The 12,820-nt window shown below is 39.1% G+C and overlaps 1 protein-coding gene and 1 long non-coding RNA gene across 4 annotated transcripts in view; both read left to right on the top strand.

Moving 5' to 3' along the window:
• Window positions 1–12,820, top strand: part of LOC109418830 (uncharacterized) — a 53,037-nt gene that overhangs the window by 10,393 nt on the left and 29,824 nt on the right. The window contains exon 1 of one of the 3 annotated variants that reach the window (XM_019693065.3): window positions 7,749–8,735. The exons of the other annotated variants lie outside the window; for them this stretch is intronic. Coding sequence (XP_019548610.3) covers window positions 8,446–8,735 — 290 coding nt within the window. The 5' untranslated portion in view covers window positions 7,749–8,445. Of the gene's footprint in view, window positions 1–7,748; window positions 8,736–12,820 lie in introns of those variants that run through there. 3 annotated transcript variants of the gene reach the window in all.
• Window positions 4,333–5,325, top strand: LOC134291268 (uncharacterized). The gene is made up of 2 exons (XR_009999005.1): window positions 4,333–4,469; window positions 4,536–5,325. It is a non-coding gene; the product is annotated as an uncharacterized LOC134291268 (long non-coding RNA).

Here is a 12,820-nt window from a genome sequence, read left to right as displayed (position 1 = left end):
CACGAGGTGAAAATCCAAGTAAATATGTATGGGTTCGACACACTACCAGACCAATTGTTCACCAATAAAAATTGGAACGATTTCGTTTCTCAGTGGCAAAGTTGTGAACAAAAGTGTGTTTTCAGCTAATTTCATCTAATTTTTGAACCTTTTGTATCCTAGGGGCGCTTTTGATTGATCAAAAAAATCAAACTTCAAAATCAAAAGAACTTTGTTTAAGGTGATATGGGACGCTGTGTTATTTTTCATATCTTCCCTCTCTTTCTAACAATTTGCCTCGCGATTTTGAATATGTTAATCTCGATTTCTATCGCACTGAAGATGCTGACAACCAATCAGCATATGTACTACAAGTGAGCATACACTATGATGAGTTTTAGTTGTAAAATATGTAGTAAAATCTCAGCTTACCATCTCAGTAGCAACAGAGCAATGGCGGATATTTCCTCGATCGTCCCGTTCGTCTTTAAGCCTCGACAGTGGGGCAAAAGTTCACACTAGACTTGTGCATCTAGAACAACAACATGTTTACGGATCTTTTGAAATTATGATAATTTAAAAAAAAAAAAGACACGGAAACGTTCAATGCTTTCAGTGAGCTTATTCGCTCTTTGAAGGAAGCACGACACTAGACAACGGACTAGCATGCAACGCCCAGTAGCACAGCCGAAAACTCTCCCCAGCGGAAACCTGTTGATACATTCACAGCTACAACGGTACACCATTCTGAAAGATGCTGGATTTGATTCCGGTACTGTTCAATTATTTTCCTGGATTTTCTTAACATTATTCGTTTATTTTATGCAGGGAATATCACCATGATAACCCATCAATGTATTTCGACAACTTAAGTAATTCTGGCAAGAAAAACTCTCAGGTAATATTTAATAGTAATAGTATTCATACAAAACATTGTATACAAAAGCTCAGATACAGGTCAAATTCTAGTTGGGCTGTAACGCCACGAGTAGAATGAAACACATGTCTTGGCTAGAATTGATATGGAATAACTTGAAATAAAATAACTACCTACCAATAAACTACTGTTTATCAAGTGCGAATTTCCAGGAAGGAAACCCAGGAGAAATCCCCAAGAAAAAAAAAACTTACAGGAAACCCGGAAGAACTCAGTGAAGGAATCCCATGAGTTATCAATGTTAGAATCCCTGAGATGAATCCTTAATAAGAACTAAGGAGAAATTTCTAAACAAGCCCCGTGAGAAAATCTATGAAAGAATGCTGAAAGAAATATCTAAGAAAATCGCTTGAAAATTCCAAAAGGAATCCTGGGAGAAATGAATAAAAGAATGTCAGAAGGAATCCCGGGAAGAATCATTGAACGAATTTTGGAAGAACTTTCTAAAGAAAATTCGGCTAAAAATCATTGAAAAAAATCCTAATGAATAGATTTGGAGATAAATTTCTTAAGGAATCCCTAAAAAAAAACTTGAAAGAAATACCTGAAGGAATCCCAGGGAGAATTATCAAGAAATTCCGAAAGGAATGGATGAAGGTAACAATAAAAAAAAAACTTGGAAGCAACCCGGGAGAACTCAATGAAGGAGTTCCGGAAAGAATGCTTGATGGAATGCCAAGGAAATATCCTTGAAGCATTCCCTGAAGGAATCCTGTGAGGTATCAATGAAATCCCTGGAGGAATTCTGAGGATAAATTTCTAAACAAGTCCCGGGAGAAAGAATCCCGTGAGAAAACTATGAACGAATCTTATACAGTGGGGACCCGATTTTGTCAGCCCCCGATTTTGTCAGCTTTTTGACCCGATTTTGTCAGCCTTTTTTTGAAGTAGAAAAATAAATGTGTTTTTCATTCAGAATTTCAATTTTATAATCAATATTAATGCAGTTGATGTCTTTATGCGTCATAGGAAAATTACGCAATGAACAAAATTCGTGTAACTTTTGAAAACGGCGAAACTTTTTTGCAAACTAACACATTTATGCCATTTTAGCACCCAACCCTAGCCAATGTTTTAAACCAATATTGTTTTAAATTGCTAAAAGATTTCAGTTCTCTCTCTTGTGGGCGTGTGTTCCAAATGGGACACAGCCTGCTCCTCAGCTTAGTATTTTATGAGAACTTTTAAAAATTTTAACTGAGATCCCCCACAGCCAATGTTTATTTTGCATGTGTATATCGTGTGTGAAGATATTTTATACACAAGGTAGTTAAGTAAATGTTGATTATGAAACGGATTCTATGCTTACCGAGAACCAAACTGCGCTTGATGTGGCTATATCGGCATAACTCTTTGGAGCCGGTGTGCTTTGCTAGTTTGGCCGCAATCTCTGGTTTCGAACAAGTTTTTCGCGATCGGTTTCAACGCCGGAGTCATATACGTGATGTCCCACCGGCTCCAAAGGGTTAAAGACTATTCTTCTAAATTCCCTCTGGAATACAACAAACATTAAACGTTGCCTGTTGTTGTGATTACAAGTCAACCAATTTACATCTTCTTTCCGGAATTTCTGGAATTCCTCCAGGTTTACTTGCTAGGATTGCTCCAGATATTTATTATGGGATTTTTGTTGTAGATTTCCTGCTTGGGTTGCTTCAAAAATTGCTGTCGGAATTCTTCCAACAATTTATCCATTAGAAGCCCTTAAGAACAGAGAAACAGACGTAACACTTTGAACAAATGTCCTTAAAAAACCTCGCCACGAAAACGTTATCGCCCAATACTAAATGTACTGTGCTTACACCGACGAACCGACGTGACAGTGGCGATCCAAAACTGTCCCCCCCTAATTTAACGGTCGACCAGCAAAGCAAGCGATCGCTTCTGTCAAATCAGCACAGACGCGAACCGTTTCCTATATGAACACACGGGGGTTTGGTGTCGAGCTATCAAATCATCGCGAGCCGTTATAGAGGTGGCGATAGTGTTCGGCTATTTTTCATCATGGCGTCGCGGACAACAAATTTGAATGTATTTGTTCTAGCTGTCACGTCGGTTCGTCGGTGGTGCTTAGTCGGGCCACCACTAGGTGGTGGTAGTGAGCAAACGTCAAATAGAAGTAAAAAAATTCTTGCGGCGATTCCTTCAAGAATTTTTGCTTGATTTCTTGTAAGTATTTTGCTGGTGTTTTTACAAGAATCGCAGGAAGTTTTAAAAGGAATTCTTTCGGGGATTTTATAAGGATTCATTCAGATGTGTCTCTTTACGATTTTTCCTGGCATTCCTCCTGTAATTTCTCCAGAAGCTTTTCTTGAGATTCGTTCAGGAACTCCTGCTAGGATTCCTCCAAATTTTTTGCTGATATTCCTGCAGGACTTTTTCAAAAATTTCTGCATGAACTCCTACAGCGATATATCCAGGTGTTTCTCTAAGGATTTCTCCAATAATTCCTCCTACAATTGATACGTGGATTTATCCAGGGATTTTTCTAGCGATTCTTTCAAGTCATCCCGCTGGGATGTCTCCATACATATCTGCTTTGATAGTCCAGGAACATCTGCTGGAGTTCCTCCAAGAATTTATCCGGAAATTTCTATTAGAACCCTTTCAAATATTTCCCTAAGAATTGTTCATGTATTCTTCCTATGATGTCATTAGAGATTTCTTCAGGAACTCCTGTTGAGGTTTCTCCAGAAATTCTTGTAGGACTTTATCCAGTAATTTCTACAGGAACTCCTCTAGTGATGTATACAGGGAATTCTGTAGATATTCCTACAATAATTCCTATATGAATTACTCCGTTCATTAGTCCATGAATAAATCTACGGAAGGCACGAATTTCCTAGGCATGGTACACAAATTACGTAACGCTAAAATCGGCCATTTCAGACCCCCTCCCCCCTATGTAACGCTTTTTGTATGAAAACCCACAATTTTTTGTATGGATCGTAACGTAACGCTGGACTCCCCCCCTTCCCCTATAGCGTTACGTAATTTGTGTACGATGCCCTACTAATGAATAAATCTAGCGATTTTTTAGGGATTTTTTTTAAAGAATTTATTTTAGGATTTCTTTGGTATTCTTCTAGGAATTTCTTAAAATGTTCCTCTATTATTGCCTTCAGTTATGTAACCGTCGGTTCCAAATTTAACTTGTCGGCTCCACCGCAAGACCAAAATATCCTTTTCCCGAACCTAACACGCCCTTATCCCAAAATTGCCACTAAAACAAATGGAGTGAGCGGCACTCATGCAGGGACTTGATGCATGAGAAAGTGCCTCTCCACTCTCACGGCCATCTGTCATGCTCGAGTGACAGCTCATATTCAAGCAGTTTGAACCGGTTCGTTTGTAAGGCTCCAACTCACAGGTGGCGCATAAGTAGCAGAGTACAGGAAGATTCCGATTTCCGGAAATCATAGATTTGCATTAGTATGTCAATCTTTGATTTCCTATAAATACGCCGGCAATCCACAATGCAGCTCTCTTTTCTGGTGATTTCTGAAAGAAATAGTAGTGCGCGCGTGTGTAGTGTATTTCCCTAAATGTGGAGGTTATATTGCAGAAACCTCATGTGGTGTAAATGTTTTAATTTAGTGTTTTTCTCTCTTTATAATAGGATAAAGTTATAAACGTTTGTTAGTTCGACCTACTATCTGTGTTATTGTTAGTATGGTTAAAAATGTGTTAGTAACGGTTAAAATCATGCAAAAAGTATGTAAATTGTTAGTATGTGTTAGAAACTTATCCTAAAACTAAATGTTAAACTGTTAGATCCATTGTTAGATTACACGCAAAACAATAGAAGAACAGTTAGATGACAACAACAAAAACGTGAAAACAACAAGAAAAAGGTAACAAATATTGTAGTTTTGTGAACAATGCTAGGTCGTGAGAAATGTAACGTCACAGGGGTCTAATTTGTGGTTAGGTCCAAGGAATGGGCCTTTTTCTTTGCTTTCGAGCTTTTTCCCAGCAGACAATACCGCCCCGATGGCAATAGCGGCGACAAACACCAGCAAAACCAGCCAGAATCGCCTTCATATCGCTAGAGGCGCGAAACACCAGTGGGCTCCACAAGAAACCCCCCCCTTTTGCGGGTCGAGAATACGAAGTGTTCGTCACGCCGCTGGCCACCATCGTCAACTACCGTATTCTGCTGTGGGTTCAACAACAGAAGCCGCCATCTTAGTCCCCAATGGCCGGCTTCGGCGAGATTGCTCAGCGTTTGCTGCTGAAGAGCATCTCCCGGCTACCTCATCAACATCTGTGGCCGTCCTCTTTGCCACCTCCGTGGTCTACCAACGACAGTGAAAGACCGCCAGACGTTCCCGAACGATAACAAAACCGCAAGTATAAACCCCCTAAAAGTGACGTCGTTTGAATAAAATGTAAGATTGTAGATAGGAGTCACAGTGGTAACTTATTTTGAGAGCATAGCCCTGGGTTAATATGTTTCCACCACTCTGCTATTTTTCTGCTTTGTCGGGCTCGAAAGGAGCCATCAAGTCTCGTCTACGCATATAGGAATTCCTACGCATATAGGAATTCCTCTAGAGATTTCACTATTATTCCTCTGTTAGATTTCCCAATTGGGCATCCTCTATGGATTTCCCGGTAGTCCCTCTTGAGATTTTTCCAGGGTTACCTCTTGATATTCCTATACGAAAATCTATTGGTATTGCTTCTGAAATTCCTTCAGAATATCTTGTTGGAAATTCTTATGGAGTTCATGCTAGAACTAAACATCCCATTTCAGCTGTTAATTTTCCTTAAACTGCTCCAGATATTTCCCCAGTACTTTTATCAGCAATTCCACCATGGATTTCTCAAGGAGATTTCTTCAAATATTGCAATAGGGACTCTTTCAATGATTTTTCAGAAAATGCTCCGGGAATGCCTATAGGAATTTCTACGGAGGTTGCAGTAAGGATTCCTTCTGGAAGGGATCAGACTTTTTTGCAGAAACTACTTACGGGATTCCTTCGGGGATGTATTGAGGGTTACGTTCCGAAATTCTTCGGGTGATTTCTCCAGAAATTCCCGCAAATATTTATTCAAAGATTTCTCCAGAGATTGTTTAGACTTAGAGATTAGGCTCTGGAAATTAAAGTGGAAAGGCCGCGGAAACGTAGCTAATTCGGGCAGTATGAGTTTCTATAATTGTCAATCAGATGTTGATTCATTTTCATTTGTTGACAGCTTAAGTTAGATGTTATGATTTAAGCTGTGCTAACCAGTGACAACTGTCTTCTGTAGACCACAATTGCTATAAGCTAGGAGAAAACTGTGTTCCAGTAGGGATGTTAAGACAAGAAGAAAAATAAATAAAAGATTTAATAGTTCTGCTGTAAAAAGCACTGAATGTTAACTTTACCAAACACCATTTTTTTTCTGTGCCCTAACACCCATTCGATTTTTTTACCACAAATGGTTCGTTCAAATATTACGTAACGCAAAATTTGGCAAAATTAAGACGCTATCCGCTATGCCTCCCACGCGTAACTATTTTTTCTGAGAGAAAATTTGAAATTTTGTATGAAGCATAAGACAGCGCTGGACCCCCCCTCCTCTCATTGGTGTTACGTAATATTTGAACGAGCCCAAAGCCACACCTATCTCCGTCTCTGACGTACTCAGAACAATTTTTCATGAATAAAAAAATGATTTAAAAAAAAATGTCCCGATTTTGTCAGGTACCCGATTTTGTCAGCCCAAAATGCTACCAGGGGCTGACGAAATCGGGTCCTTACTGTATTGACTTTTCGAACCCTCTAAGCAGAATACCCTCTTCGAACGAGTGTAATCAGTTTCGTACCTTTTAATTCCGCCCTAAGGTGCGAAACTGATTACACTCAAATGAACGAATGCTGAAAGCAATTTCTCAAAAGTCCAAAGAAATCCTGGGAGAAGTCAATAAAGGAATCCCGGGAAGAATCCCTGTACGAATCTTGGAAGGACTTTCTAAAGAAAATTCGATAAAAAATCAATGAATAAATTCTGAGCGAAATTCCTTCAAAAATCTCTAAAAAACTTGAAAGAAATACCTGATGGAATCCCGGGAGGAATTCCAGGAAAAGTGTAAGATGTAATCTGGGGAATAATTCGTGGAATTTGAAAGAAATTTCCAAAAATGAATCTAGGAAGGAATCGATGAAGGAATCCCGAGACTGATAGAGTGTCAGAACATTTTTCTGAAGTAATCCCGGGAGAAATCAATGAAAGAATCGCGGGAGGAATTCTTAAGGACAGACTTGTTAGAATCCCAAGATGGCCGCCACAATGACCGACTTTGGCACCTACTCACGATTTCGAGGGCACAAATCTCTTCGTAAACAAAACCACCGCATTTGATCTTCTTATATTAAGCTTATTACAAGTGAGCAAGAACAGAATAATAAAATGCACTGTTGTTTGAAGCTTACTTCTTGAGATTTGTGCGTTTTAAGTTCTCATGCACTCTTGAAGCGAGATTTCAAAACGTTTGTCCTTAACGGAAATTCAGAAAAAAATAACCTGAAGAAATCCTCCACAGTATGATGCAGTGCTCAGTGTACGATGGGATTTTTCAGAGTGTTACCTCTGTTTGTCTGTGCTATAACTATTAGTTTGCCAAATTCATTTACACCTGATTATTTTTTTTGCACGGGTGTGGGGTTTGCTATAACTCAGTCAATTTTCAACCGATTCTCATGAAATTTTGTACACATGTAGGCACGATTAGTGCTACCAGATTTCATGAGAATCGGTTCAAAATTGAATAAGTTATATCAAAATAACGACCCGTGCAAAAAAAATCGGGTGTACCTCAAATGTTTGCACAAAATTACAAATATTCAATGGTGTTATTTGGCTCTGATAGAAATATCTGCACGGATGGCAACCAACAATGCGCCGAGAACAAGTAACCGATTCACGACTGCAATCTTTCCCTTATACAGATAGGCAATGCTTTACCTACAAATAACTTTCGTGAATCGCGTCAGACTACTATTACCAAAGTGGAGAGACCTCGTTTGTTGGTATAATAGTAAGCCACAGCCATCCGAACCAAACGAAAGGCTCCCGGTGCCCTCTATGTGCCAGATTCCACCGCGTGTCACCTTCCCACGTGGTTACGTGGGGTGGTAGTTGGCGTGCACAAGGCACATCGTCGCTCGGTCGGGATCACCTCGCATTCCGCAGTATTCCACGATACGGTAAACGCGTCACACCCGCGACTTCACCTTTCTTGCTGTGTACGCCAGGTGCAGTTGGTATGTGCCCATGTGAGATATGAAGAAAGGATTCCCATCGGATTCCAAAAGTTTTTTCTAAAGTAATCGGGTGCTTGTGAAAGTGATTTATTTGTGCGTTCCTGGTTGCAGCCAGAAGTGGACCGGTGCAGGAAGGGATAAAAGGGCAGTCGGTTGGTCTTTTTAGTCGTTTGGAGCAGAACTGCTCAATTCACTTCCAGTCATGAGTGGAAACGTGTTGGACGTGCTTTCAAGAAGACAATTTTCCCGGTGTTCTGGTGTAGTGCAAGTGGTATGCTATTTCAAGAAGAGAGGAAGATGCCTCTAGTCAATGCAAACATGTGCGCCGATTATTTGTTCTACGTGAGCCGAGCGGATATCTTTTCCGTGTATCCGTCCATCTTGGAGGAGATCCTGGTTGTGGAGGAACTTCTCCGGACAAAGAAGGTGTCCCCTTTGGGATTCACCGTTACGACGGACCAATTGAGATTACAGCTGCCCAGTGAATTCGAGTGGCAACTGAAGCAATACTTTCGATTGCTGGAACAGCAGAAGAAAATTAACGCAGCAACGGAGAGTGGAATGTAAGTAATGTGATATCAAAAAACCATGCGTCTCCATCGAACTCTACGACTATTGGCGGAATTTATTTATTGGCGCTAAATTATTGCGTGCACGATGTGGATCATCGTGTCAAACGACACGCCAATAGAAAAGATCCAACGATTTACACACTCTAAGATATTTATCACCTGCCACTATAGCTTCACGAGTCGAAAATTGTCTTACACTGCTTACCGCGACAAACACCGATCCGTATCGTGTGAACTAAACAGAACTCCATCGATAAACTGAAAGTGTAGCGTGATAGAAGCTCGTTACAGACAATCCGTTAGATTATCGCGCTCTTGATAAATAAGCACCCGCCCGGTATTCTCGGCAGCTCTGTTGCCTTCATCATGAAGTGTTTTCTAAAACCTGTGAAACTCTAAGTTGTCTTCCAAACTGTCTCCACCGAACCGAATTAACAGGATGTAGGGTATTGGTTCCCTTGTTAAGCATGTGACTCCAATTTGCATCCTACCAAGGGGAATGACATATCCTTTTCTAACCGGAATATCCGCATTTATCCGTTTCTAACCGTCGCTAACCGTTGCTAAGCGAGCTGCTAAGTGAGTAGCAGTTAGACGCGGTTAACGACGGTTAGAGACGGATAAAGACGGATATTCCGGTTAGAAAAAGATATGTCATTCCCCTTGCATCCTACGAAAAACAAAGGATTGAAGCACTGTTTGTTTTGTTTCTTATTTTTGTTTTTTTTTGTTAGAAGTGAGCACGCATGAAACTAAAAAGAACGGAATCAGTTGGTGCCGTAATCGCTTGTTTTCTAATAGGATAAAATTGGGAGCATGAGATTAGTAATGGCACTCGTACCCTATTTGACAAACAAAATCGCTCATGACGAAGAAAACAAAACAATACCGAAAATACTTGAAGTCACCCCACAGACAAACAGACGTAACACTCTGGTAATTCTTATCGTACACCGATTTAACGGTCTATTTAAAAATTTCATACACGCAGAAAAATAAATTGTAAACACAATTAAGTTCTAGTTCAAATCAACCAATTTTTCAGTTTACTATAGCGACAAACTGATTTCTAGTTTAAATTGAACTGTTCTATTGGTTTGATTATACAAATATTTTCATTTGTCGAAATTTTTGACAGTTTGTTGAAACAAACAGAGATATGGTATTTTCAACATGCAATAATGGATTGATTCAAACGACTGCACTTTTGCAACTAACAAACCCGGAATGTGATTGTGTTGGTGACGGCAGCTGCAGCGGCAGCTCGGATATCTATTTTTAGACCGTCGGTAAGCGGATGGGGAGGAGATCGACTAAAAAAAGACAAAAAAGGCGAAACCGGGCAACTTTTTGTGGATGCTGTCGTGAGTACCTGCGCGTTATTCATCACGTCCAAAGCTGCACTTGGAAGTTGGCGTGATGGATTTGCTACACCTTCTTCGTTGTGGCGATGTTGGGGTAAGCATTTTAAAGATGTGTGAGTGCTTTCGGACCATGTTTATGGTTTTTATTTTGTTGAAACAAATGAAATTATTGACGTTGTATGAAATGATGGTAATCGGTTGTTTTTATCGATAAACTCTAAATGAAAACAAAGAAATATAACTTTGGAATAAGTAAATTCTCAGTTTGAAAATCAACCATGCGTTTTATTGTTTTAAACAAGCGCCATTTTTCTGCGTGTAGTTGGCCAACTGACCTCGCATCGTTTCTTGTTCGAGTTTGATGTTTGCTCACTACCGCCACGTAGTTGATGATTGGCCAAACTCGTTTCTTTTAGCATTGGGCGAATACGTTCCCGTGACTATGATTTGAATCGAAAAATGTTCGAATTATTACGTCTGTTTGTCTGTGCGTCACAGCTACTGTATACTAGTAATCCTACATTATGAGCCATTTTACGAGACGTTTCGGATCAGCTGATCGCTCATTTCATGAATGAAAATTTGACAGGAGGTTGCGCCCAAGCCCGTGAGTGTTAATATCAATATCAACACTGTTGTCGTTTCGTAAAATAGACTATAGAGATGTGCAGAGGCGGCCATCGAGCAGAGAGAACTGTCAAAGTGTGAGCCAAATGAACATGTTTATCGTTTGTTGGAAGGCGTTGCTTGAACGGTATTGCAATCGACAATAAACATATTACAAATATTTATTTGTATTATCGAGAATTTGATGGCATATGTAAATTTAGTAAGAAGATAATATTTAAATTAATTCTGCTTTCAAGAGCTCATGCTCATGAAGAAACTTTTGTCGCTGTTCTTCTCGAAAAAACTTTCATTGCTGCTGCTTGATTCACTTCTGCCGATTTGATTCGCACTATTCTTTGCAATGCATTTCAGATTTTTTCGATTGCGCTGTAATCTTTTTCAAAATTTGGGAAAAAAAGTTCGAATATAATTAGCAAACGCAAACAAAACAACTTGCACCACAACAAAGTCACGCAAAAAGTTTGATCATCTAGCTTTGTGGCAAGTGTTGGAAGCTGTTGTAAACAAAACAAACAGCGTTGCCGAATCGACAAATGTAACTTCCGCTCATCTCTATGTAGAGGATTTCTACTGTATACCCCATACTGCCGGAGCGGTAAATCGGCAAGTATTCAAAGAGACCCATGGTTCGTTTTACTAACTTTTCCTAAATGAAACTTTAAGTCTGGGAATTGTCTTTTTGGAAAAGTTAGAGTGTCAACTACTTGGAAACCCCTGCAAAGTCAAGGAATGTCAGGGAATTTAGTAGTATTTAGTTGACGTACTGCTGTTTTAAATTTTAGGCTGCATTTTGCCTCATATCATAATTTGTCCGTTTTAGTGCAAGTAAGCTAAAAATTCAAATGTTGTAGTTCCCCATGTAACCACGGCGCTGAAGCCTTATTGCATGCTGATATAAGGTGTATTTAGAGCAATCATTACTTTACATGCAAACTTAAGGCTGATTTAAAGTGGAAATGGGCAATTATAGAATCAAATTACGATTATACTGGTATAATCTTGAATCAGTCGCATAATTGCCATTTCCAAATCAACCTTAAGTGTTCATGCAAAGTAATGATTGCTCTAAATACACCGTATATCCGCATGCAATAAGGCTTCAGTGCCGTGGTTATTTGGGTCACCGGTGAATTTTCGGTCAATTCTTTGATGATATCGTTTTAAGATACATATTGGTTCCTGCAAGACTCTAGAGGAACTTCTAATGAAATTCTTGGGAGATTCAGTCTACACGGTGCTTCATGTACCGTTATTATCAACAAAAAATACCATCAAAACCTGACACCATTCTCTTTCTGTATCATTCCTACACTGGACATTTTTTTTAATCGTTAGACGAAATTTTGAGTTACGCCCTTAGGGTTTCTATAGAATACCATCATATTTCATAACAGAAGCATGCCTTGAAGTTCCAAATAATAAAAAGTATCATAAATATTGCTAAAATTTGATACTATGCACTAATATTGACTGCATTTTGTATAAAAATTGACCATTACGCTAATATAAGGAAAGTATTTTAAAACATGTACAATTTTAAAATTACTTTTACGAATGCGTTGAAGAAGGAATCTATGGAATAGTTATTGGATAAATGTACACTGTTGCTTGACAGAATTCTGGAGAAATACCTAGAGGGACTGGAATCAATCTAAGAAGTAAAATATTCTTAAAATTTCCAAATAAATCACTCCGGAAATCCTTGAAGAAATTACATGTAAAAACTCTGTAGAACGTCTTTGGAAATTGAAATCATTGGTAGAAATTCACTATTCTTGGTTATGCAGTCATAAAATGAACAAACGACGTTCATTATTTGCCCGACGTTTCGACACGGGGTTTGTGTCTTCCTCAGGGGGTAAATATTTGTTCATTTTATGACTACGTAGCCAAAAATAGTGAATTGTATCATACAGTCGATTCAACACCAGTTCAATTATTGGTAAAATTGCTCAGTTGACTTCGATTTTGAATTTATTGAATTGTCTTTGCAAAAGCTACAAGAGGGATGTTTCAAGAAATTCTTGGAGAAATGTCTATTTAAATCTCTCGATGTACTTATGTCCGGAGAAATCTCTGTCA

Source organism: Aedes albopictus, chromosome 3 (genome assembly GCF_035046485.1).
Source record: "Aedes albopictus strain Foshan chromosome 3, AalbF5, whole genome shotgun sequence".
NCBI classification, from domain to species: domain Eukaryota; kingdom Metazoa; phylum Arthropoda; class Insecta; order Diptera; family Culicidae; genus Aedes; species Aedes albopictus.
The sequence above is the reverse complement of the archived record's forward strand: the minus strand, read 5'-3'. Positions and strand labels throughout refer to the sequence as shown.